This window comes from Mus caroli, unplaced genomic scaffold, assembly GCF_978045245.1.
Source record: "Mus caroli unplaced genomic scaffold, Mus_caroli_1 scaffold_18, whole genome shotgun sequence".
NCBI lineage: Eukaryota > Metazoa > Chordata > Mammalia > Rodentia > Muridae > Mus > Mus caroli.
This window is the reverse complement of record NW_028227273.1, coordinates 79,343,863-79,371,633: the sequence shown is the minus strand read 5'-3', so window position 1 is coordinate 79,371,633 and position 27,771 is coordinate 79,343,863. Positions and strand designations below refer to the sequence as shown.

The window sequence follows — 27,771 nt, the reverse complement described above, 5'->3', positions numbered from 1 at the left end:
GGAATGTTTAAACAAGCACTGATAACAGGTTCCCCAACAGCCCAAATAAACTTTTACAAGGAGAACAGGTGGGTCTGTTTGTAAGATCAACTTTCCCCAAAGCAACAGTCAGACAAGCATCTCAGCCTTGCCACTTGGTTAATGTTTCTCTCTGTAACCTCCCCCCATACCCCCCTCCCCGCCCCGCGCTTTCGGTGTGCACGACTGCCTGCTTCGCTTTTCACCTGCAGTCTACAAGAGTGGCCTCAGTCATTACACACCATTAGTCTGTACTTGAATCCTAGATTTCCTCTCCTCCCCCCCAATCTGTCCTGTGGCTATGGTCTGTGGATACCTGTGTTTCCATGATGTCTGAGGTCTGCAGGTGTGCCCTGTGAATGCCCCACCCTCATACCACTTTCCCTTGCCGGATTCCTTTGGGGCTCTATCTCCTGCCTAATGCCTGCTCAGGCCACAGAGCCAGCCAAATTCCACAAAATTATTTCACATACATTCATCTCCTTTCTGCAACTTGGCTGAAGAGTAGTCCCCCCCTCCCCCAGGTGCTCAGCCAACAGATAAGATGTAGCTCCAGGGTGCTCGGGAGATGGCTTAGGGCTAGGAGGTGACTCTTCCTGTCACACATCCTCTGAGTTCTCCAGCTCTTTGTTCCTGCCCCAGGGAAAGCACACAAAAGGCAAGCCTTGAAGGCTGGAGGTCAGAGTGCTTTTCTCCCATAGCAACACGAAGCATGGTGTACATGTACAGGAGACAAACGTGAATAGGAGGCAAAGCTCAGCTTGTCCTTCGTGGCAGACACTGGAGAGACGGAGCCAAAGATGCTCTGGGTGGCTGGAACAACGGTACACAGTTGTTGTCAGGACAAGATCATGTACTTTGCTCAATATAGTGTCTTTGTACTAAGTCTCCTGTTAGCCTTGGGAAACTTCTCTATGCCCCTGAACCAGGGCTGTGCACGCGCGTGCGCAGTCAAACACACACACACACACACACACACACACACACACACACACAGGTAAGCCTGTCTGGGTTGTGGATGGCAGGCTAGTCACTGACACACACAGACACACACACACACAGACATACACACATAGACACACACATGTAAGCCTGTCTGGGATGTGGGTGGAAGGCTAGTCACTCACACACACAAATACACATACACACGTGTAAGCCTGTCTGGGTACACATACACTCACACACATGCACAAGTGCACACACCTGTCTTGGTTGTGGATGGCAGGCTAGTCACTGACACACACAGATACACACATAGACACACACACATAGACACACAGACGCGCATGCACACGTGCTCACACCTGTCCGGGTTGTGGATAGCATGCTAGCCACTGCCCTGGTCATGGCTTTCTGTTCCCTGAGAGGCACAAGACTGGAAAACCCCTGGGCTTCACCCAGATGTGGGGCCCAGACATACAGGGTTGCCATGGTGATGCCTGCCAGGGAGTGACAAGGACAGGCTCTCAGGTCCTAGAGCCTCAACACAGTGAGTCTCAAAGAGGTTTGTGAGTCACCATTGCCAGCACAAACAGAAAGCCCTCCAAGGGCCAGCAGGACACCTGCCACAGCAAACTGGTGCTTTCCCTGCTCTGACACCTCAAAGTCCAAAAAGGTCTCCTTGACCTATTGTCTGTTCTATTGACCTATTGGCAGTTCAGGTGTCAACAGGGCTTGGGGAAGAATCAGGACTTTTGTTTTTGTTTCCGGCTTCCTGAGGTTACAAGAACCCTGTAAGTCTATCTCCTGAGTTAACAATGGTTGTCCTAGTCTCAGTCACCACAACTCCCTGATACTAAGGACAGAATCGAGGGCTAGGCAAATGCCCTCCTGGGGAAAAGGTCAGGGTCCAAACTGAACCTGCCAGTCTCACTTCCCCGGGTTTGCTTCCTTCTGGTGGCTGCTGTCATCCATATTACTATACCTGGAACATCCCCCTGCCTCCCTGCCTCTCAGTCATACAGCGGCTCCTCCCAGGATGCTTACAGCTTACAACCACTGTGCAGGCTGCTTCCAGACCTTTCTGATGCTCTGCCCGGTGTGAGGTGCGTTACTGGCTTCTGCTATATGTTCCTCTGTGAGACTACAAAACCATGCCTCCCCTTATCGGTTACCTGAAAAGCCATTGCTCCACCAGTTGCCTAGCAGTAACTCCTTCCCTATAAAGGGATCACTCTGAGATCCATTGTCCATTCCGTGGAGCTAGTGTGTAGCTGAGGGCCAGGAATGAACCAGGTCAGGCATGCCAAAGAGGCTATGGGCACTAACAGCATCCCATTGCAGCCTTGCAGCAGACATTTTTGCTCACTTTAATAAAATTGTCCAAGTTTTGAGGTTATCACAGTGAAAGTTCTCCTGCTGCACTGAAGTCTGTGCAGCACTGCCCTCTCTCAAGGGCAGGGCTAGCAAACAGCCAGTTAACAGAGAGTTTAGTCCTGTGAGCCTGAGGGCTCTGCTCCGTCTGCCATCAGGCCATAGCTGGAGGCTGTGCCAACAGGTGGGTGTGTCTGGTTCTAGGAAGAAACGCTAGCTGAAGCTGCCTAGGCTACAGTTGTAATCTGCTTGAGGGCCTGTCTGCCTGCCTTGGCCGGTAGGCCATCTGGCTGGTGGGAGCAATGTGTGTCTGTGGTGGGTAGCCAAGTATCTCTACTGTATATTGTTTATTGTAGAGGAAGTGAACCAGCAGAGTTGCTCAGGTCCTCCCATCTGTTGGGTGGATCACAATTTGAACCTTTAAGGTCTGTTTGACCTCAGCACCTCGGCACTTTCCCTAATCTGAGCCATAGTCCTGCTGTTCCTACTAATGAGGGGTATGACCTGGACAACCACTGTGTGTCTCTCTAACGCTATAAAGCTCTTGGCTGGAGTAGGAATGCTGGGGTCCAGTGCCTTCCACCGATCATTTCTAAGAGGATCCAGATTTTTCTCCACTTGCAGCAACTCCATGTGGCATTGGGAGGATGGCGAGGTAGCCTTGGAGTCTGCCAGTCTCTGAACCCTAGGCTCTTATCTCTGGGATGTATCTCTGGATGGTACAGATTGCACCCTGCCCTTTTGTCCTTGTACTGAAAATACAACTGACTTCAGAGAGCACAGGTGATGTAAGCCCTCCTTGAATTCTGGGTGTGCTGCTGATTTCTCATGCTACCTTGGTACTAGATTAATGGTCCTGAGTGCAAATTCTGCAATCCCAAGAGCTGGGTCTGAACAGAAGGCAGCATTCAAAGCCCACATGGGCCTGGCTTCCAGGTCTTGGCATGGGTAGACATAGTCTTACTGAGAGTTAATGGTGCCAGGGGAAGGGCTCCGGCAGGAGAGAGCAGCAGTCTATATGTGTGAGGAATGTAGGTCATAAGAAACTTAAGATGTTCAGTATCAATAGTTGTGCCGGTAGGAGCAAACATGAATTAAAAAGTCAGCTATTTAAGTTTTAAGTCCAGTTTGTTTTTACGCATTTGGAAAGGTTTAGAATTAATCTGCATTATTTCAAAACCTGTTTAATATAATCTAATTCAGTGAAATGATTGGAGAATGGTTTGGCTGTCCAGATTAAGTATTTTTGTTGATACTATTTTAGAAAAATAATTCTTCATGGCTTCAAAGTCTATGTGGTTCATGTCTCTAAATCAGACACTGCAAGGTTCTGAGAGTGAATACCTATTTAAGAAAAATTAGATTTTTTTTTTTTGTAGAACTTATAAAAGTATGAGGCATAAAAGAAAGAAGCTGAATTGAGTATTCTTGTTTGGCCACGGTCGCTTTATCTTCAGTAAAAAACATCTCATATAGTTAGTTGGAGGCCTGTCCCTAGAGGTTGGCCTATTGGATATGTAAGCCCTTGAAAACATCAATATGCTGTATTCCCAATATGCACAAACACACCTGTCCTTTTCTACAAAGAAAACATAGTATTTTATGCCCTCGCTCAGTCTTAAAATTGTAAAGTTGAAGTTTGTGTGAGAAATTTTGGGAAAGATCAGGAAATGTAGGTCCCAGACAGTTTGCATCAGGAACTGCCCTGCTCCACAGAGCCCCTCCCTCGGCTTGATGGCTGCCAAGTCTTTGGATCACTCCTGGTGTGTATTGCACTCTCCAGGTGGCATCTATACCCTCCTCGCCTGGTAATCTCTGACACGCTCTCTTCTGATTTGTAGAAATGATTATGTCTAATGAATCTTGACCCGGTTTTCCCCTATGCTCTGTGCTTTGGTGTCACGTCACAATGGCAGACCTTACTCTTTAGCAGTGTGTTCTTCCTTTCAGATTCCCACAGCCGTCTCCATCACTATTTGGAGTCTCATATGTGCAGGTCAGTTTCTTGTTTTTTCTGCTCTCTTTTATTCCCTCTGCTTCTCCCTCCACCACTGGATATTATGCAGGTGGATATGAAAACACCTCAGGTATATTAGATAGCTAACTTATTAAAATTAATTTCCCTGTTTCTTCTTACATTCTGCTTTTTTTTTTTTTTTAATTGAGACAGGGTTTCTCTGTGTAGCCCTGGCTGTCCTGGAACTCACTTTGTAGACCAGGCTGGCCTCGAACCCAGAAATCCGCCTGCCTCTGCCTCCCAAGTGCTAGGATTAAAGGTGTGCGCCACCACCACCCGGCCTGCTTTGTCTTTTTAAACTCACCTGAATGGAACTTCAGGGAGCTGGGCTTAGAACATCTTAAGAATGTACATCTGGATATAAGGTCCAAGTGGGGCCTGGAGTTCCTAAGCCCCTGTTGTATGGGAGGCAGGCAAGGAAGGAGCTCTCCCTGACCTACCTGCCTCACAGCAGAGCCATCAGGAGGGACCTCGAGGTCACTGGGACAGTGCTGGAGTTTGCCAAAGAATACGTTGCAAACACAGTTAAACACATGAAGCATATACCCTGACTTCTCAGTAACTTCTGTTGAGAGTAGCAGTTCTCAACCTGTGGGTCACGACCCTTTGAGGGGGGTGTCACATATCAGATACCCTGCATATCAGATATTTACATTACGATTCATATCAGTAGCAAAATTACATTATGAAGTACTGATGAAATAATTTTATGGTCCAGGGGGTCACTACAATATGAGGAGCTGTGTTAAAGGGGCACAACATTAGGAAAGTCGAGAACCACTATTTTAGAGCAATTCATGCGATTTCTGCAGATAAACTATCCACATTAGTCTTTTAGACCAGACAGGAGTCTTAGTTTCCAAGGTACAGGAGCAGTGTATGCAATCCAGGAGGGCCCTGGGGAGCATTTCCTGGGGTAGGAATTAATCCCAGACTGAGTCACTTATGATTTACACACACCTCATAGTTAAAAGATCCACATTCTAAAGGGGCTGCTGGAACCTTTGCCCCCTGGGAACAAAAGCAGGAGATTAGCTCCGTGTTATCAATCAGTGTTGTCAAGATGGAATAAAAAGGCTAACTTTAAAGGCTTCACCTGTTGAAGTATTAGTTAGAGCTTCCAGTGGAATCAAAGGTCACTCTTGCTCAAGGTTTTGTGTCTTGAGTCCTCCAAATGGGCACACTGATTTATCTTTAAAAGTAGCCTCAAAGCACCGGAGATGGATTAGCGTCTTAATCTTAATAGCACAAGGCCTGTAGTTAGGTTTGGGGCTCACTGGACTAGGTGGCATTGTCTAGGGCTGTCCCTGGCATGTGGTACTATTAGAGGTGGGCGGGGCAAAGAGGGTGGGCTTTGTGCCTCAGAGCCTTTGACCGGCTTTAGGGGTGTTTGCAGAAAGCTCTGCCAGCTGAGTTGGTGTCCATCCTTGGACAATGGGATTTGTCAAGGGCCAAATAAATGAAATCTTGGGCTCAGGCAGGGAAGGGTGGACACCCTGCCTCTCTTTATCTGGAAAACAATGGTATCCAGGTACAAGCCTAGACCTGAGAAGACTGGACATGGAAATGCTACCTGAAACTTCTTTCCCTTCAAAGTCAGAATCACACCAGAATGACTGAAGCTGACTAGGAATTTGCCTTCTCTGGTTGATGTCCCTACCCAGTGGCAGGAATCATTTCTGTGTGTATGTAGACAACAGCCTACTGTAGAGTTGTCTCAGACACAAGGGTGAGCAGAGGCTTCCAGGTCCCAGCATAAAATCACAGACACATTGATGGTTTTTTCAGAATGTCAGAATTTATTGAATAAAAATACATTCACAAGCTGGGTTAGTGTCATTGGCTACATTATTGAAATTGTTAGGGTCAGTTGAAGCCATCTTTTACTAACTGTTATCAAGGTCTAAATTCTTTAGGCTTTCAGTGTGGATTCAAGACCAATACCTCTTCAAGAATTCTTCAGTCTCTCAGTACCAGACAGGGACTAGTGAGACAGAGTGAGCAAAGACCAGACTCTCAGCCTCTTCGTTGGAACAGCCATTGCTTGACTGCCCAGACTGTATTGTGTAAGCCAATCCACTAAACACCCTTTAAATATATATCCATTCTATGAATTCTGTTCCCCTAGAGAATGCTGACTAACACAGAAGAAACATTTCTTTCCTTAGAACCATGTTGGCTACAGCCGCAATTTGTCAAGTAGTACTGATTCCTCGGCAGTTGGTCCAAGCACATGTTTTTTCATCCTGGTCTTAACTACTAACTTTTAGATTGTCTGTTGTTACATAACAAACAGTAATTACATCTGTATTTGTGTGTCTGTAGCTTGTAGAATGGATACAAAAGGATTACAGAGGATTCATCGGAGCTCAAGAAATTGAAAGGGCCTCTCTTGGACGTAGCAGCCAAAGGCTGACATAGAGACAGACAAACAGATAGAGTCTCTGCTGGTGTCGGGTTGGGTAGTGAAAACTGCCTGCAGGATCATGTCTGGAGACTCTGGGTCACTTGTTTGAGCCTCAAGATTTAGTTAAGATGTTAAAGTGCATGCAAGACTGTTGGGGGAAATATTTTAAAAAATTGCACCATCCTGTGCTATACCCAGCTACTCACTGCCCGCTGTCTCTCCGCCTCTAGGTCAGCCCCAGTTGGAGGTCTTCCAGCTCCGGTTCACCTGCCTCAGAGCTGCCTGTACCTTCTCAGCCATCCTCCCCCTGCGACCAGTTGTCACAAACCCCCTTAACCCGGTAAATGAAAACTCTAGAAACTTAAAATTAATCAGTCAGATTTACATATCAATAAATTCTCAATTCACAAGATGCCCACACCATAATTTCAGAGCCACTTGATAATGATACAAGCTGCCCACCTAGATTAGACAAATTATCCCAATTATTCTATCCTTTATGATATTCATAGCCACCTGTGGCTATTTAAAGCCATGCAGAATCTGGATTGTCTTCCTCTTGCTCCATCTTCCTTCCTTCCTTCCTTCCTTCCTTCCTTCCTTCCTTCCTTCCTTCCTTCCTTCTCCTTCTTTTCTCTCTCCCCTCTCCTCCTTCTCCCCCAAGCTTTTCAGCTCCACCTTCCCTTCCATTGCCCAATCACCAGCTCTAGCCTTTATTTTACAAGTCAAGGTGGGAAGAAGGTTCACAAGAAGACACCTGTGTACTCCTCATCTGCAACTCCTCCTGGGAAAGCGGAATTAGCATCAAAATACAAACAGCACCAGGAAATCCACAAGACTGGGTTCCCACAAAGCACTGAGTGACTTGGTGATGGCAGCATAGCAGAGGGCCATATCACCAGTGGGAACCAAGCCACAGGGAACCTCCTAGGACAGTTAAGGGTTCTCTACCTATGGGTAACTCCCACACACTGACAGTCAGATGCCAGGTTGGCAGGGGCCATCGCCATCTGCAAGGTTAGGTGTTCTTCTCTTTGTGGCACCCAGGTGAGGTGTTATATCCTTCCTCAATTTGTGTGTTCAGTAAGACCTTGGGCCTGGCTTTCCTGGTGGGATTTTAAATTAAAGCACTCATATAGCTTCAATCTACTTCAATAAGCTTATAGAGTGGTGCTTTTTTTCACTCTCAGGAATAAGTTATTCATCAATCCCTGCTCTATGTGAGGCACAGGACAGACATCACTGTCTACTTGTTCATCAAAATGCAGAATCATCCTGAACTTGAAATATAGTCATTTAGGACATGACACTGCCTGAGAAACCACTGTTTTATTACACATGGAGTAACCTAGAACAGAGGACAGTATAATCTCGATACTACTGTCTTCACTGCCTCTCAATGTTAAGGTGACTGGACAAATCTCACGGCTAGGACCCTCTTTTCTATAGGGCCTGTTCCCACACTGGCTGTAAAGACAGATCCAGTTGCTCTTCAGGAATGTGCCTTGTACGGGGGCCATGACAAGTATTTCTGTCTCTGGATCACTGGTCCTGAAGAGACTGTACAGTGACTGTGTCATCACAATACGTGTGGTGACAACTGAATGGGTAAAGAGATACCAGAACATCACCCGTGGAGAGCTGAATCTAATGTCTGCCACCGCAGGGCTGTCTCTTCTGGCCTCTGAAAGGGGCCTCACTTCCGTTCCCCACCTGTCCCTGCCAGATATCCTCCCCAGTCTTCATATTCCATGGTCTCCAAATGCTCCTCTGCTCCAGAGAGCTTCGACATCTGGGTGCATGTTAGCTGCTATCTCGCCACCTTACTATCTCCATTCTCAGCACCAGTCCTCCAGTACCACACAGACAGACAAGCTCCTCTTACATGGGGAGACGCTCCCTCTGTAGCCTGCACCTCTCAGGTGCACCCTGGCTTCCTGCTCCCAACCTTCCCCATCTCGCCCTGATAGGACCCTTCTGAGATAGTGCATCCTGGGACCTGTGTATCCACCAGTCCTCTAGTCTCTACTACTCTTAGAGACTCTTCATGAACAACTTGCTACTCAGTCTTTCTCCAGAGGTATGTCAAGACACTCACAGGCCTCTTTCTTCTCTGTTGGCTTTTTCCTCCTTCTGGTCTAAATGTGGCCCAATAGCATCTAATGAACGGTGTTATACTCAGTGAATATTGAAGAGCATTGGCTCGTTAATCATCTTGATTAACAAGGGAGAGAAAATGGTGAACCTGGGTAATGTTTGTCTCACCCTCCTTACATCACCATTAAGTCAGGATGCTAATCCTGGCAGAGACTGACACTTCCCTAAGTGTGTTTGCTGATTGGCCCCGCCTTTCATACCTGGCTTCCTGCCCTGCATCAGCCATGTCTCCTGGTAACTATGAGCAATGGAGAAAGGAAGACTGTGAGAGAGTAGGGGCTGGCTTGGCTGAGATAGACTGGGTCCCCGAGAACTTACCAGAATGCTTGCTCCTTGCTTTTTTGGCAGGCCTCCATTTCCATTTCATAGCCGTTCAGGGAACACACTCCCCACTGTCTGCCAGAATTACCTCCAGTGTGGTGGGAGCTGGTGGCAGCTGAGCAGGCAGCAGCATGGTCACAGCTGTAAGTGGTAGATAAGAACTGTAATTGCTACTAGAAAAAAAAAAAAAGAGGCCAGGAGTATGGGGGTAGGGTTCCCCCACTGTCCACGGCAGCTTCCCACTGTGCATGGCAAAGATAACCATGTGTGCCTGAAGCCCATGTGTCTTGTCTTGTTGCGCGGACAGAAAAACTCTTCACTGGAGTCAACACTAGCACATTCTAGGGGCGGGGCTGGTCTTGACCATCCTTCCTCTCAGGATGCCTGCTCCCTGGCTGTGCTTAGCTCCCTGCAGGCTTAGAGAGTCCGAGTCCTGACTGACCATTTAGTGCAAGGCCTACATAGGCTGAGGTACAAGTGAGATGCGTCTGCATGTTTCTATCCAAGGAACTCCTTATGTCCTCACTAGAGTGCCTCAATGCTGGGACCACTTACTCTCCCTGTCTCATCCACAGCAGGTGCTTTCCTGCATTCTTATGGTTGGCTGTGATCTTAGCCACTGTGCTATTGATGAGAAGAGACACCATGACCAACTATTAAAAGAAAAAGCATTTAATTGGGTTCTTGCTTATGGTTTAGAGAGGTTTAGTTTGTTATTGTGACAGGGAATACAGCGGCATTCATGCAGCCTGGAGAGAAGGGGTGAGAAGGGGAGGGAGAGGGAAGGGAGAAGGAGAGGGAGAGGAAGGGGGAGAGGGAGGGAGAGGAGAGAGCACCTGAGACTAGTCTGGGATTTGAAACTTTGAATTCCCCCACCAATGACACTTCCTCCAACCAGTCCATACCCTCTAACCCTTGTAATCTTTTCAAACAGAGCCACTCCCTGGTGACTAAGCATGGAGATATGGCCTGTGGGACCCATTTTCATCCAAGCCACTGAGCTAGCATGATGTGAGTTCCTCCTTTACTGATGTCCTTCCCATCAACCACATGCTGGGTCCCGTTAGCACTCCCTTGCTTCCTTGGATGCCAGTAGCCCTAGGAGGGAGTCCTGCCCAGGCTTTCCCACGGTGTGCTCTTGTCCCACACAAGCAGAACTCAGGCTTCAGATGCCAGGCAGGGACAGAAGTGGAAAGCAGGTGCCCACAGGGGCTAGGAATGTAAATCTTAGCATGAGTTTTTAAAAAAGAAAACACTGTGTTGAGAGGCAGGGCATGTCTGTAGGCCAATGGGCATCATTGGCCACAAGCTTGCAGCTTCCCCACCCCATATCCATCCCCATTCTCATTTATTTATTTAGCACTAACTGTGAGCCTGAATCAGGCCCAGGCCAAGGACTGGACACAAAGGCTCTGCTTCTTGGGTGACTCCCAAAATTCTTAGTGACTAAACCTGAGGGGTTGGGAGTTCCAGCCTCCACAGTAGGAGGAGACAGGGAAGGGTTGACCTAGCTGGACAGGTATGGCTATTCCATGGCGCAAGAAAGCCAGGGAAGGGCATACATGGCAGATTTGACCTGCAACTATATGCTCATCTTTTGTTTGTTTGTTTTGGCAGTGCTGAGCGTTGGCCCAGTGCTTGTCCTACGCAGAGCGGTCAGTGTCCAACCTCTTTATAATTGAAAGACTCTCAGCAGCCAAAGGTGGTGGTGGCACACATGAGGGAGGCTAAGGAGGACCGAAGTGACAGTGAGCTGGGTAAGGACTGTGAGGGTGTGTTAGGATTAAAGATGGTAGCGCGAGAGGTAGATTGCCAAGGCAAAGGAGAAAAAAAGCAGAGTCAGGCTGACTCCTTGATTTGGCCGGGAAAGCTGTGCAGACATTTACTCTCTTTATAAGCAAACTAAAGGGCATTTGGCGACTCCCACCTCAGCATCCATTCACACCCAAGTGGGCACAGAAACAGGGTTGCAGGGGAGACCCCAGGGTTGGGGAGTCTGTGAGCCTCGTTTGTGGGCAGCATCCTTTCTTGGAGCTGGATGAAATCTCCTATGATAACAGGTGGGGTGGGGGGTGGAGATGTTCTTGAAGGCAAGGAGAATGTTGGAAACCTAGAGAGAAAGACAGCTCAGGAAACAAGTGCTGTTCAGCTTGGGCCGTTCCCTGCCCCGGGAAGAAGGCTTTGCTGACCCTGCCTCCTGACTAGTCAGGAGGAAGTTTCCAGGAACCCAGCCCACTCACTAGACAGACCCTAGGGCTCTTTCCCTACATATGTTATAGATACCTTTCCTCCCTCCCTCCCTCCCTCCCTCCCTCCCTCCCTCCCTCCCTCCCTCCCTCCCTCCCTCCTTCCATCCCTCCTTCCTTCCCTCCTTCCTTCCATCTCTCCCTTCCCCTCCCTTCCTTTCTTCCTCCTTCCCTCCTCTGTCTCCCCTTCCCTCCCTCCCACTGTCCCTTCCTTCCTTCTACCTTCTCTCTTTCCTTTTGCAACAAGATAAACTTTTAAGTTACATAGCAGCAGTGTTGGCACACACTGAAAGCACTGCAGCACTGAGCCTATGGGGCGGGGCACACTGGCAACCTTACATTTTGTACCCAGCAAGAGTAGCTATCCATCAGCAAAGAACACAAAATACAAATGTTCTGGGATTGAGAAGCAGTGGTAGTTTATCTCCAATAGATTTGTGTTTTATGAAATATCACTGAAATTCGTCAGGTAGGACTGAACAAAAAGCGAAAGAAATGGTGGCATTATGGTCAATAGGAGCTTTTCTTTCTTTTATTGTCTTTAAAATGTGCAGAATGAATGAGAACAGCATTTGCAACATTCTGCATGTTGCAAACAGAATACAACACATGGGGCACAAAGGGACCTGGGGTAGGCAAAGCACCAGGATAAAGACAAGTTTAGTCAATTGCACTTTGCCAAAACCAAACTCCACAGGCAAGATCTGAGTCCAGAAGGTACTCACTGGGATGTCCCAGGGGTACTTAGCTAAGCGCTTAGATGCTTCAAGAATTGAACCAAGGGCAGGCACATAGTTAGAAACAGAAACAGAGACAGCTTATTAAGAAGGAGAAAGCACTTAGGACTATAGATGTGGGCCAGTGAGTCATTCCCAGGGTGATATGGTGGTCTTCAGCCTCTGTTCCCCCGCTGTGTGCTGCTATAATTGTGTGAGTGCAAGCATGCATTAGCAATCATAAAACTGCACCAAAATCAGTTTTCTTTCACTGTTTAAAAAAATAGCAAAAATCACATCAAGAAAAAAAAAAACTTTCTCTTTAAAATGTATGTATTCTGACTTGTCACTAAATATGTTAGCCTAAGGAATGCTCACCTCCTTGTAACTGCTATAAAATCTGTCAGTATCCCTGGTGTGGTTTCACTGGGCACTGCCTGTGTCTCTAAGCCAGCTGCCTGGAAAGATCATCACACCAGTCACTGAGTGGCTTCTCTTAGCAAATGAAAGTTTCCTCCTTTGTGTGTGTGTGTGTGTGGGGGGGGGGGTCACATATACATTTGAATCAGATCTTGTCTATGTGAGCTTACCTGACAAAGAAGATGCAAGCATATGGGACTGATGTGCTCAGTCAAGTGTTATCAAGATAATTTCAGGGCTTGCCCAGGAAGCCTCATCTTCACCACAGGGTCTAAAACGCCTAAGTGAGATTCCATGTCAGGAAGACTTGCTATTGGGCTAACCTGTACCTCAGTACAGAGAGATTGCATAGCATTTGCCTAGCCCTCAATTCTGTCCTTAGTATCAGGGAGTTGTGGTGACTGAGACTAGGACAACCATTGTTAACTCAGGAGATAGACGTACAGGGTTCTTGTAACCTCAGGAAGCTGGAAACAAAAACAAAAGTCCTGATTCTTCCCCAAGCCCTGTTGACACCTGAACTGCCAATAGGTCAACAGAACAGACAATAGGTCAAGGAGACCTTTTTGGACTTTGAGGTGTCAGAACAGGGAAAGCACCAGTTTGCTGTGGCCGGTGTCCTGCTGGCCCTTGGAGGGCTTTCTGTTTGTGCTGGCAATGGTGACTCACAAACCTCTTTGAGACTCACTGTGTTGAGGCTCTAGGACCTGAGAGCCTGTCCTTGTCACTCCCTGGCAGGCATCACCATGGCAACCCTGTATGTCTGGGCCCCACATCTGGGTGAAGCCCAGGGGTTTTCCAGTCTTGTGCCTCTCAGGGAACAGAAAGCCATGACCAGAGCAGGTTTTGTCTTAATGCCCTAATTAGAAATCCCGCCTTCCTCTGGCCAGGTTATCCTCATGAGGTTTTCTGACTCTCATCAGCTCCGTTTCCCCAGCCCTGGTTGGTGAGCACAGCGGGAGAGAGAAAATTATACAACAGGCAGGTTTGCCGGGGCAGCTCTTCTTCCGTCTGTGTCCTTCAATCCCCTGCACCACAGCTGCAGCCTTGTCACACATACTGTGAGATGTGGGTTGGGGCCAGAAACAAACACTGGCAGATGGTGACACTTGGTCTCGGCTCTGATGATCTGCAAGAACCTCCAGTTGGAAGGACCAATTACCACCCCATCCCCTCAGGGAAGACCTATCAGATGTATGTGGGCTTGTAATAATGATTTGGAAGAAGCTGCCCTCTGAGCACAGCGATCTGGGCATGCTAGTCAGCAGGTTGTAATTAGTTAATTAAACGCCTGGGCTGACAGAATGGCCCCATGGGTCGCTGCCATGCAGGCCGCTCCAGACAAGAGCAGGAAATGCAGGAATCTGCGGGGCCTTTCCCCATAAAAGGTCACTGGAAGGCAGAGGAAGGACGAGGTGGGCAATTCATGTCTGAGGCTGCTGAAACAAAAAGGAGACACAGAAACAAGGCATTCATAAGGCTCCTGGCATCCGCAGATGCTGGGGGTCATGGCTGCTGTACCGAGGAGGCTAACACCGGAAGTAAGCGGTCTCTTGGAAGAGCCTGCAAAGGAGAGCCCAACTAAAGGATAGTGGGCCACAGAGAGCTGGTGAGGGAGAGGGGCAGAGGCTGGCAGAGAAGAGCAGCTGTAACAAGGTCTGTTGAGGTCCCTCTGTTGTCAAAATAAGGTTTTTTAACCATGAGAAAAACTGTGTATATACAAGGCACAGGGCATTAAAAAAAAGAAAAGATCTCAGGTCACTGTTGTAAGGCTGCTTATGAAAGGAATTTCACGTGAGCGTAGCTTAGACCAGAGGGAGACAACCAAATGGCTCAGATACCCCTGCTGGGCCTGCCTATCCCAAGGCTGCTGCATGTTAAGTTTATCTATTGGATCCTGTAAGTAAAATGTCCCTGGAATTCGTGCCTCTCTTTCTTTCATATCCAGCCCGCCCCTTCAGGTCCCCATTTCCCTGTGTGTTGGGAGCCTCCTTCTAACTCCAAGTCTTCTCCTGCCATCCGAGTTTCAGCTAGAGTTCTCAGTGGGCCATACTAGTGCAGGGGGCCTTTACATATGGCTTCTGCTCCATTCACCTCTCTCGGCAGGAGCCACAGGATCTTGAGATAACATGGCAGTCCATCCTGTTCCTGCCTGAAACTGTCCCTCGAGTCCTCATTGGTCTGAGTGCACCTGTATTCCAACCTGCCCTGAGTATATCTATCAGCCCACACTCTGCCCACCTCTTTTCTTGTTTGCCTTCTCTGCTCCTTTTGTTCTTTGAGTATTCCAAGACTATGGGCTAAACACTTGCTTATTGTCATGTGTTAATTCTCCTTAGGTGGACCTGGAACATCTTTCTGCAGTCTCCAAATTGGAGCAATTTTTTTTTAAGTTTTATTTATCTACTTTATTTATATGAGTACACTGTAGTTGTCTTCAGACACACCAGAAGAGGGCATCAGATCCCATTACAGATGGCTGTGAGCCACCATGTGGTTGCTAGGAATTGAATTCAGGTCCTCTGGAAAAGCAGTCAGTGCTCCTAACTAGTGAGCCATCTCTCCAGCCCTTGGAGCAATTTTTTAATGGATCCTCTAGGTTTTTCCAAATTAATCCTATGACATTCTTACCAAACTATAGTATATATTTTATTAAAGACAAGTTTCTAAAAATTGCTGGGAGCCACATATTACTCTTAGATTCTAAACATGAGGGTTCATTTGATGGGGCCGCCTTCTCAAAGGAGCCTGAAGATGCAAAGCCTGAGCTTCAGAGTGAGGACAGAGCTTTTCACCAGAGGCTTTGAGGAAGCGTGAGGGTAACGGGAGCCAGTGAGTTGAGCCCCTAGAAGATCACAAGGAGCTCTAGGCTCTAGTTCTACCTGGATCCCAGACTTGAATCCATAACAGGTTCTTTATTCTCAACAGCCCATCTCTTTACCTCAGATGCCTATAATCCATTTTAAAATTTCAACTTGGAAAGCTTTTTCTTGACCAGTGATGATAAAGAGAACCTGTATCTTACTGGGTACAAAACCCACACTTCTGGATGTTGTGAGTGGCATCAGCTCATTGCTTGAGTTCATTGGATCTTCAGAATATATAGTAAATTATTATCTGTGAGGCCCTGTAACAACACCAGGAGGGTCAGTGGCCCCATGGGAAGGCCTGATGGTCACCTGGTATGCATAGGGCATGCATCTGTGTGCATGTCTATGCATTGTGTGTGTCTGTGTGTCTTTCTAACCAGTGTTTAGAAGGAGTGACAGTTTGGGATCAGGACACCTGGACAGGTTAAATCCTTTATTTTGTTTCATTGTACATCATTAAGTTTCAGGATGCTAACTGGGAAATGATAGTTAATAGATATCCATTGCACTGGACTAAAACCCAAGGGTGAGTTCCTTGTCCTCTGAACTCTTAACAGATGAGCTAACACTCATGGGAAATGAGCTCTGCTCTGATGAGTTTACTCCTACCTATTCTGATGTGTATGCATAAATGTGAGTTTGAATGTGTTCTCTCTCGTGCACTCGCGTGCATGTGTGTGTGTGTCTGTGTGAGACCATCCTCAGGTGTTCAGTTGTCATTTCTCATGTTTTTCAGACATGATCTTTTATTGGCTTGGTACTTCCTAGTTAGGCTAGGCCGGCAGGGCAGTAAGACTAGGGATTTGTGTTGGCTTTGCTCTCCTCTTACTGAGTTGCAGGTGTGAGCCATCATGCCAGCATTTCACCTGGGTTCTGGGATTGAACTCGGGTCCTCATGCTTGCAAAGCAAATACTTTATTTACTAAGATGTCTTTGCAGCCACATTTCCTTCTTGAGAACCCTTGGATTCACCATCCTTGTGTCCTTGTAGAGTTTTTGCTGACCAGAGATCCCAGTTGATTTTTCTTTTGTGAAAAGTTTATAGAGGCTAGTTTAAGCCACTCATTTGTAACTTGGGTGTTACTATAAGTTATAAAGTGAATTTTTATATTTACTGCTCCCTCTTATACTCAAAATCTTCTAGAATATTTACTGAGAACAGGGCCTGAATCTTATACTTTGATGGATAATTTTTCTAACACAAAGAATCTCAATAAATATTTGAAAATTAATCAAAGAATTAACCATTAAGGTCATTTTAATGATTCAATATTCAAATATTCTTTTCTCTCAAGGACCATGTCTAGATTCAGCCAGGGGTAGACCAGTTATCTCATTTCCTAAGAGCAGTATTAGTCAAGCTACAGTTGTACCTGGGTTCCACCAGAAGGCGCTGTGTGTCCTCAGGGCATTTTCTTCTACCCTCGAGTACTTCTTCATGAAGATAAAGGGCACAGGGTACCAGGAATTTTTCAGCTTTTTTCTAAGCCTTCATCTCACAAGCCAACTTCAGTCATTTAAGAGTTCCTACTCGGTGATTTCTGGGTTCCTTCACATCATTTCCAGCGGACAGGGACCTAGAGGGTCCTGAAGGACAAGACCTTCCCACTGAATTGCCTTTAAATTGGGCTTAACTGTGATTGGCTCCCAGTTTCTGAGCTAGAGTGCCACACTTGTGGACTTTTCCGTTCAAGTCAAGTGAGAGGTGCAGTTGGGCTCGCTCTCTCTCTCTCTCTCTCTCTCTCTTTTTGTTTTTTAAAAAACCTAGCAACTCAATTACAGTTTGTTTGCTTCTAGAGTTTCCCTAAGTTTTTCTTCTTCCTCTTCTTTTTTTTTCCTTTTTTCTTTTAAAGGTTTATTTATTATTATATCTAGGTACACTGTAGCTATCTTCAGATGCACCAGAAGAGGGCATCAGATCTCATTACAGATGGTTGTGAGCCACCATGTGATTGCTGGGATTTGAACTCGGGACCTTCGGAAGAGCAGTCAGTGCTCTTAACCACTGAGCCATCTCTCCAGCCCAGTTGGGCTCTTTCTATACTTTACACTCATCAGAAGATCATTTGAGCAGCTATAAGTTAGCAGTAATGGCAACCTAGTTTCTGACTTTTCAAGATTTTTCTCTAAGTTTGAACAAGTCTAGTTGTGAAATAAACCAGATTGTAGTCCAGTGAACTGTCTTAACATGTAGCAGTCACTATGGAAACACACATGATGCCCATGATCTGAAGGAACTGGACTGTGTGTGTATGTGTGTGTGTGTGTGTGTGTGGTGGGACAAGTAGCTAAGGTAAGAAAAGGTGTAAAAAGAAAAATATTTTGTGCTTTGGCTTTCAGTTTGGGTTGATATTTTCCACCAAAGGCAATCATAGCAATGCAAGCAGGATTAAACAAACTCTGTATTCACTAAAAATAAAAAATAAAGCAACAAACAAACAACAACAACAAAGCATAACAATAAAAGCAAAAGAGATAGTCTGGAGAGATGGTTCAGTGGTTAAGAGCACTGGCTGCTTTCCAGCAGTTCCAGGTTTGATTCCCTACACACTAATACACTCTGGAAATCTAGTTCCTGGAGGATCCAACACCCTCAGTCTTACAACAGGCACACACACATGGTGCACAGACATACACACAGGCAAACACCCATACACATAAAATAAAATAGGTACATATTTAAAAAACGAAAAGAAGACAGAGACAAATGGTATCATGTGCTCAGTGGAACAAATGAGGTAGCTACTACTACACAGAAAATACCACAGAATGGTGCACTGGGCAAATGTCTATTTTTAGAACTTAGCATCAACCAAGTGTAAACATAATTGTTTGATATATAAATAAAAGCTTTTCTATGGAAAACCTTTGCAGTTTTGATAAAACCTCATAGATTCAGAGTTGCAGTGATTCTGAAAGTGACCTAAGGGACTTGCTTGTACCTTGCAAAGCCCCTGGATTAACAGTGTCTTGTAGCCGAACCAGCTGAATTACATAGCTGCTGGTACCTACTGGCATGCTTGCCAAGAGTTAGGTCTCTGAGTCCTCCTCCTTTTCACAGGTCATTAAAACCCATGCAGATGTGAGGCTGGAAGGGGGCTGGCTGGTCAGCAGGGATTCCCCCCATCCCCCAGGGCCCTCACTCCCTTTCCTTCCCTTGAACAAGCACTCCATCTGGCTGGAGGCTCGGCCAGGCCTGGGCCATCTGGCTGCACCTGCTCATCACATGGGAACACCTGCCCTGCTGGGGCTCAGTACCCAGGTGCTCCTTTAGAGATAAGCCTTATTGCTGTTCCCTTCTCTCTCCTCTCTCTCTTCCACGGAGTTCTGCATTTTCGTGGAAGGGGGGTCTCACCTCACTGACTAACTTCATTTCTTTGCACAGTGAGTACTATATTGAAGCTAAACAGAGATTTGAAAGGAAGCAGTGAGGTTAAAACATAGCTCCTATTGCAAGGGGGGTGGGGGTGGGGTGGGGTGGGGTGGGGAGACTGACAGCTGCCTGTTCTTTGGTTTTTTTTCTACATGCCTGGCTCTTCAGCTCCCTTTAGCATTCTTAGGGGATTCAAGTGACCAGGATGGCTATTTGTGTGTGTGTGTGTGTGTGTGTGTGTGTGTGTGTGCGCACTTGTTTGAAGAGGGGTGGAGTATAGAGAGTAGCCCTATTCATCAAGACCAAATTTGGCAAAATGCTTCAGAGATAGGCAAATGCTTGGTCCCCAACTGGTGGCAGATATTCAAGGGTCTGCTTTGGCTAGCAGACCTCCCCGTAGATTGTGGCAGCATTGACTTTGACACCATCAGGCTTCTGCTTAGTGGATTCAAAGAAATCCAAGTTGAGTCTACATTTCTTACTTCAGCTACATGAGCTAGAGCAAATCCCCAACCCTGGGAAACCTCAGTTTTTCATATCTGGAAATGGGAATAATGAAAGTCCCATCTGCATGAGCTGAAGGTCAGTGCATGAGTAGCATTGAGTAAATTGAGTAAATCTGTGGTACTTAACGAGATTCCATCAGTGGCATCTACCGGAAGTTATCTCATTTGGTATGTGTGCATCTGTGGTTTCCACCTCAGGCAGATTTTTCTCAAACTTCAATGGCAACTAGTCTGCTGGTGTTTTGTTAAAGTTAAGAATGGCCCTGTGAGACTAGGAGAAGGGAGCCCATGACTGCTTTACAGAAGTTCATAGATGAAGTGCAGGGGAACTGTGAACAGTTTGACTCTACAGTGCCACACCCAATCTTGTTTACACTATGTGGGCATCAAGGTATCTAGTATAGTGTAGTGTCTGCATTGCAGTAGGTATCTGTATGACTTTTTCTTTTTCCTTTTTGGTAATGGCCAGTTCACGGGTGAGCTGCATAGCTAAAGGAAGCAACGTTGGTGTCACGAATGTCCCAGGCACCATGGTGCAGAGAGGGCATACTTTGCTGAAGAATGTGAAAATCATCGAGAGGAAATATGTGCTTTATCTCGTGAGATCTGTGTGACAGAGAAATCTACTCATTCTCAGGATACTCTTGTCTGAGATGTGAGAGTGGATGCTGTCTTGATAGCCGAACAGTAAACTTCATAGGAGCTCTGCATTTCCTCTGTCCATCAGAGAGTCAGTGCTGGTTGACTCGACCAGTGACTCTGTTTGCTTTGCTCATCAGCGTCTAGCATAGAATGAATGTGTAGAAGAGATCAATGAACATAATCAATGAAAAAATAAAGGACAGAGAATAATAAAAGACCCGGGGCAATGATGCACCTCAGAGAGGTTTGAATCCAGGTGCTGTGGGGTGTGCAGGGGGAGATGGGGTGGATACTGAACAGCTACAGTGAGCTCTTCATGACTGGTACGTCACAGAAACCCAAACCCAGCATCACTTAGCTGGTGGTGGCTTTTTAATGAGTGTGTTACAGTTTTTCTCTTAACCCAGCTATGCCCATATAATTGAGACTGGACCATTTCATTCTATTTATTTAACATGCTTTAAAGGCACAACAACTGAGCAGTATTATTCTATTTTAATCATCTATGCCAATCTGGGTACCTCCCAGCAAAAATACCCATAAGACTTGCATTTTATGGCTTTCTCTGCTCCAGCTCTTATTTCATGATCTCCCCATGGTCATCCCCTACTTCTTCTCTCTCCTGCCCCTCTCCTGGCTGGCAGGAAGTCCAGGCCTATTCTCTCCCCCTGCTCAGTCATTGGTTGTTAAGCTGCCTTTATTGACTCATCAGGGAACAACTGGGGAATGGTGCTTACACAGATTGAGACAGGAGATTCTCTGAATAAGAATTGTAACCAGATACATGGAGACAGAAATCAACATTTGAATCTTCACACAGCACATGCTAACATTTTGCCTACACTTACTTCCCAGTCCTCTGCTTTCCTTTCTAGATCCCTGGGCCCTGTTCACTAGTCCTACCAAACTCAAGCTGAGAATGACACAGAAATGCCAGACATCTGGGACTGCTCCCTCCTTACATCTTGCAAAATGGACAGTAAGGAACTAAACCTGTCCTGTGCTGTCACTGTCATTCTAAGCATGACATCTATAGTATCCACTCCCTCAAGCACAAAGCATTTATGCCCCTCCTTCTTGTTCCCTACTTTCATGATGTGGGGCTGGTGACGGGAGTGGGTCAGATGTTGAGAGACATAGACTGAAGTCTCCTGACTTCACCTTGACCCTTCCACTTGGCCCTGATTCTCAGGAGAAGTATACCCATGTACCCTGGCACTTAGTGGGACCATGAACCCAAGGTCTTAGTTCTGAGGGACACTGTGCCTGCTTCTCCCCTGCATGGAGGAAAACTGTGTTTATATAAGCCTGGCTCCAAGAAGGCCATGAAGATGTGTTTTCTGGAAAGTCAAGTGTTGTCCCTGGGTCAGAGCTGCTGGGGACAATCAGCCTGTATCTTGTACCAGCCAGAGTGAGAATGGTGTCCTTGGAAACTAGGATGGATATCTTGCTCTACAGAGGCAAAGTGGTCAAACCTGATTCAGGAATCCTGGGTATGGCCTGAGACTCATTCCCAGAGGAAAGATTGCTGAATAGGAGAGGAGGCTCTCTGTGTGGTCTTCAAGACGGAAGGAAGAACTGCAATTTGTGAGATCTGTCTTGACCTTAGATACCACAGCCTTGTCTGTCCTCTGGATGCCTCTCTCTATGAAGGGAGATGGTGAGATGGGATTTTGAGAAGGAACAGAAATGGGCAAAACCCCCACGACACCAAGAAGCCTGTGTGTGGGCTGTAAAGTTGAGAGAAATATAACATACCACAGTGCTAGATACTTAGGATATATCTAGAATGGCTGAAAACCCACCCATCTGCAGACCCTGCAGCACGTGACCTTGTACCAGTAAACTTGAAGAGATGAGAAAACAATCCCTTGTTTCTAATGCAAGGGATCACCGAGGGATCAGAACGTGTGGAGGTAGCAGATAGGACTGAGCTAAGCAGGAAAGTCCCCAGGAGGTGTTCAGGTCTTTCGAGGAGAACCCCTGCATCAGAAGGGGAGCATACCTTGGCCAGTACTTCCTTCTGGCACGAACTGTGGAATCTTTCATAATGGGTAGGAGATAAGAGGCCATGAGGTAACTGGATACAGGAAGGGTGGCTTCAACCCCTTCCAGAGCTGGCACAACCTCTTTCCTTTTGAGGTGGCTTTCTTGTCAGGTGGAAGGGCGCAGCCAGCCTCCCCTCTAGTGAAGGTCACCCTTGCAGAGAGCACTGTGATTTCTTGGCATGCTATTTATCTCTACGGATTCTTCCATAGCATTATGTGTTCAAAAAGTACCCACTCTTGCTCTTTAACACGGAGCAAGAGTGCATGCATTTAACATGCATTTCTCATGCATCTGAGGCTTAAGACATGGAATTATGGGATGCATATGGGGAGTTATATGGTGGTGGTAGTGAAGCAGATTGCCACATACATAGTGACAAGTGGTGCCTGTGTGGTCCATGAGATCTCTGGACTTGCTCATCAGCTGTCCCTCCTTCCCAGCTGGTAACCACTGTTCCAGTCTCTGTCTTGGTGTATGTGTGTGTGTTCATGTTCATGTCCCACAAATGAGTGAGATTTAAAGCACTGGTTTTCCCACGACTAGTGGGTTTTACTTAATATAAAGAACTCCAGTTCCATCCACACTACTACAGATGACATGATTGCTTTTTCATGACTTACTAATGTTACATGGTGTAAAGAAATGCATCTCATTGTCTTCGTTGGCTCACCTATTGGAGGGCATTCAGGTTGGATGCATATCTTGGCTCCTATGCAGCACCGCACTGTACATGGAAGTGCAGGTGTCCCTCCCACAGACTGACTTTATCTCCAGAGAGTATTGGCTAGCTCTGTTATTATCTACATCTTAATGCCAGAGCCACATTCCACTAGGGGTGTGATAGAAAACACCTTACTTCTGAGGTAGTGTTCATATGTCCCTCGGGGCCAGCAGTACAGGAGTGCAGTGTGCTCAGTACTCCTCCTCATTCTCCAGTACAGGAGTGCAGTGTATTCAGTACTCCTTCTCATTCTCCAGTACAGGAGTGCAGTGTACTCAGTACTCCTTCTCATTCTCCAGTACAGGAGTGCAGTGTACTCAGTACTCCTTCTCATTCTCCAGTACAGGAGTGCAGTGTACTCAGTACTCCTTCTCATTCTCCAGTACAGGAGTGCAGTGTACTCAGTACTCCTTCTCATTCTCCAGTACAGGAGTGCAGTGTGCTCAGTACTCCTTCTCATTCTCCAGTACAGGAGTGCAGTGTGCTCAGTACTCCTTCTTATTCTCCAGTACAGGAGTGCAGTGTACTCAGTACTCCTCCTCATTCTCCAGTACAGGAGTGCAGTGTGCTCAGTACTCCTTCTCATTCTCCAGTACAGGAGTGCAGTGTACTCAGTACTCCTTCTTATTCTCCAGTACAGGAGTGCAGTGTACTCAGTACTCCTCCTCATTCTCCAGTACAGGAGTGCAGTGTGCTCAGTACTCCTTCTTATTCTCCAGTACAGGAGTGCAGTGTACTCAGTACTCCTCCTCATTCTCCAGTACAGGAGTGCAGTGTGCTCAGTACTCCTTCTCATTCTCCAGTACAGGAGTGCAGTGTACTCAGTACTCCTTCTCATTCTCCAGTACAGGAGTGCAGTGTACTCAGTACTCCTTCTCATTCTCCAGTACAGGAGTGCAGTGTGCTCAGTACTCCTTCTCATTCTCCAGTACAGGAGTGCAGTGTACTCAGTACTCCTTCTCATTCTCCAGTACAGGAGTGCAGTGTGCTCAGTACTCCTTCTCATTCTCCAGTACAGGAGTGCAGTGTACTCAGTACTCCTTCTCATTCTCCAGTACAGGAGTGCAGTGTACTCAGTACTCCTTCTCATTCTCCAGTACAGGAGTGCAGTGTACTCAGTACTCCTTCTCATTCTCCACGTCCAATGGTCCAGTGCTTCCTGTTCTGTTTCATCTGCACCCTTAGTGTAAAGTTTTGTAACTGGAAAACTTGGTGTATTTGCTTGGAATTCTAAGACACCAGGACCAGAATAAATGCTCCCAACCCAGTGCATGTGGTGCTTAGCATTGGACTCTAAGCCATGCTCTACATGGGCCACATCTACATAGCCTTGTGTACATGGTATCTGTGTATGTTATCTTCAGACAGGGAACCTGCTATTGGTACTGGGGTCCCTCATGTGGGAGTGTTGGGCTTTGTGGGATCAGTATCTGTCATTCAGCATTTCATGTCAAATACTGTCCTTGCTATGGACAAGGGTGACTGTCCCTGCTGCTATGGGCTTTTAAGAGCCAGCCTCCTGATGTGTCTCATCCTCCATGTCTGCATCTGCCACACTGCTGGTGCCATCATTGGCTGTAGCAGTGTGGGGTCCCTCACTAAAAGGGCACAGAGGGAAGGCACATTTCAGTGAGACCACACTCACCAGGCAGGCAAGACTGCCTGATCAATTTTAAGAGATTCCATGTCAGGGTAAGAGGTCAGGAAAAGACAAAGTTTCTGATCCCCTAAGGATATTTTTTAGCAGAGGTGCCTCTCTTGGTGGTGTGGTCACCTGTGAAAGCTGTGCTATGGAGATAGCTCTGTGGATTTCTGGTACCTTCCTTTACGGATCCCAGTGTTTGGGAATCTGGCTGCTACTACTTGATACCATGGTCTGTCTACAAACCTGAGAGGCTTTGTGCCTGTGGACAGCTTGATGCTGGCCATGTTGGAATGGGTTTGTAAAAACCTGTTTTATTAGGTTCTTATGACTACCACCCTCTCAACCTTTATTCCACCCTGATCCTTTCCAACCCCCCTCCTCAACACTAGATAGGAGAGAAAGAAGGTTACAGAGAAAAGGGGTGTAGACCTCTTTAGATTACTTCCTGCTGATTAGGGACATTGATTTCCTTGGGGAAAGTCCAAGCTTTGTTCTCAGAATTGAATGAACTTCCTGTCAAACTGCATCAACAGCAACCAGTAGTCGCATGAGAGCAATAATCTCCACAGGTCCTCTCAGTATTCTTCCATTTATACCTTTTCCATAGTCCCCAGAATTAAACTATCCCCAGCTGGCAAAAATCATGCCCCTGCTAGTGCACGAGGCAAATCATAATCACCTCTGTGTCTCTTAACATAACTAGGTTTTAAAAGAAACCAAAATTCTTACTACAGTTCTCCACTCTTGGTCACCATTTTAAAACACCCATAAGCAAGACCTCGGAAGGAGGAATTGCCAGGTGGAGCAGCTGGGCAGGTCCTGGATTTGGGCAAAAGCTGAACTAGAGAGACAAAGCTTCAAGAGGTATTCAGAGGCTGGTAGGGATTTTCCCGTCATGGGCATGAATTCATATGTTCTAATGAGATGTGTTACTAAACTCAGACCAAGTTTAAAATGGAAAGAGATTAAGATCAGCAACCAGAATGGATTTAAATGAGATAAGCTTTGTTCCTAAGGTGACTCCTACTACTTAGTGTTCCCAGCATAGTCTTTTAAGATTGGTCTATGTGGCCATTGGACATGGCAGAAAGGGTCTGTGGGGTTTCCATGTTAGGCTATGAACACATTATGGCTTCTCTTTTGCTCTCACACTTGGATCTCTTGCCAAGCTCCATGTCTGGAAAAAGCCTTCTGACAACATGGCAGTGAGCTCGCCTGGCAGTGCTTCCTCTGGTCCCTGGCAAGCCTTTGATTCTACAGCCCCTTGAAGCGACTTGGACCAGAACCTCTCTGGAAAAGTCTTGGCTTCCAGAAATTGCATGAGATAATTAATATTTTTTGCTTAAACTATTAAAATCTAGTTCAATTTGTTACAGAGCAGTGCATGACTGGTATTCAGTCTTCTTTAGCTTAGAGCAGAAGACTTCAATGATAATGTAATAATAAACTTGCTGCATACCTTCAGCTCCCTGATCCTTGTGTCCTGGTATGCAGGGTCATTTGTTTGACCTGGAGGAAGACTCTACCCATCACCTAAGAGGTGCTATAAAAGAAGGAAGCAGATAGTCAGCTCAGGAGTGTCATCAAGAGGCCTCTTGCTACCATAACAACATCAGCATGCCTGAGAAATTCCCAAGTTTTTGCATTCTGGCCAATGAATGGATAGGCAGAAATTTCAGGAAATATTTTCTCTGATGTTAAGAGAGTTGAAAACAAACAAACAAACAAACAAATAATTGAAAGTGGCCCACAAATCACAGGATGATCTTTCATCTTTGTTAGCTCTTCCTGACATTCACACCATGTTGACATGACAGTGACACTTCCCTTCTTTGGGCTCCAGAAATATACATGCTGACCTGAAAGTTTGTATGTAAACTGGTGGCCCAAGGACCTGGAAGTATTCTCTGATGTGTTATCCTGAACCATGTGTCACTGATTCAACTTGTATTAATTAAAACAGAATAAAATCTCAAAGTCACTGGAACAGGTAGGTCACAGCCCCCCCCCCCATGGCCTCCATACTGGATTGTGTAGATTAGGGAATATTCCATCATGCAGAGCACTGCGGTTCAGTGAGGGTCTAAAACAACTGCATCCCAAGTCTTCCTGATCTATTCCCTCTTAACACCATGGTCTGTAGCAGACAGGTTACAGCCATGTTGTCTTGATCCTGCTAATCACTCTGGAGTTGCACCAGCTAAGGACTCAGGAGATCCTAGAAAGTGTGGTCTGGCCTCATTCTGGCTCCTTAGAAGCCACGGCCTGTTCCTGTAACTGTGCCATATTGGAAATGATCAACGAGGTTTACACAGAGCAGAGAGGTATAGATAGAACAGAATTGCTTCACATTTCTTGGGGAGATCTTGGAAAATTGGAACAGTGACCTGGCTTTTTAGTAATGATAAAGGCTTCCTGCCTCTGCAGCCCCTTCCCTGGCTACCTTTGTGCACACTGAGAGCTAGACACTGCCTCCTCAGCAGGGCTGTATCCATGACTGCTGACTAATGACTTCTACTGGCATCAGGACCAGGATTGCTCCAGTTTGGTGCCAAGCTGTGCACACTGTTGCCTTTGAGAGTATTGGGTGTCACTTTGTCATGTGCAACAAATCTCTCAAGCAGCAGCCAGCCAGTTGCCAAAAGTCCTGGGCTTTTGAGACCCTCAATCAGCAGCTGCTGCTTCTGCTTGTTCCTCTCTTTGATGGCTGCCGGTCGTCTATACAGTCACTAGGCAGAGCTAAGCTCCTTAATGCTGCCTGGGCACAGTCTTCTCTCTCAGCCTTCCGGACTTGTGTTCACCCTTTCTTTTCTCTTCTCCCACACTTCTTCTTACTCTATTTACAAACTTTTGGGAGAATGGTGCCCTGTCTTCTTTATGTTATAAAGATGATGGTGCCTTTTGTCCAGGCTCTCTCTTGCTCTGTACTGGAGGTCAGGGGCATAGTGGTTCCCATCAGGAGGTTTTGGATGCTGGTCCTCATTTCTCCATTTGCTAGGATGCTCCTCTACATTTGCAGCCTCACTTCACTCTTTGAATATTGGAACTTGAAAGAAGGGCTGTGTGATGGGAAGGTACTTGTAGGTGTTGGTTGTATGGCTATACTCAGGGGCACTGTTTGGAGTGTTAGTTGGGAGAAAGGTGTACTAAATACAGGAGGAGTGATTTTTTTAGGGGAAAGAAAATGTGGAAACTGCACTCTATACAGTTACAGCTTCAACAATAGACTAAACTTTATTTGAAAGAATGTTTAGACACAGCCATGGAGGGTAATGGGCAAGGGGACAAAGCTTAGTGTGTGTGTGTACATATCCTGTTTGCTTATGAGAGACATGAAGAAGAGAAGGGGA

General features: G+C 46.4%; 1 protein-coding gene across 2 annotated transcripts in view; it reads left to right on the top strand.

The window, feature by feature from the left end:
• Ermard (ER membrane associated RNA degradation) overlaps positions 1-7,068 on the top strand; it is a 39,897-nt gene extending 32,829 nt beyond the window's left edge. Inside the window, exons 18-20 of one of the 2 annotated variants that reach the window (XR_015045818.1) lie at positions 4,282-4,327; positions 6,265-6,414; positions 6,986-7,068. Coding sequence is in view for 1 of the 2 variants with exons in the window: in XM_085832602.1 (XP_085688728.1) it covers positions 4,282-4,435 (154 nt within the window). In the remaining variant the exon portion in view is untranslated. Of the gene's footprint in view, positions 1-4,281; positions 4,452-6,264; positions 6,415-6,985 lie in introns of those variants that run through there. The other variant, XM_085832602.1, reaches the window with a different exon arrangement.
• Positions 7,069-27,771: the final 20,703 nt, after the last annotated feature.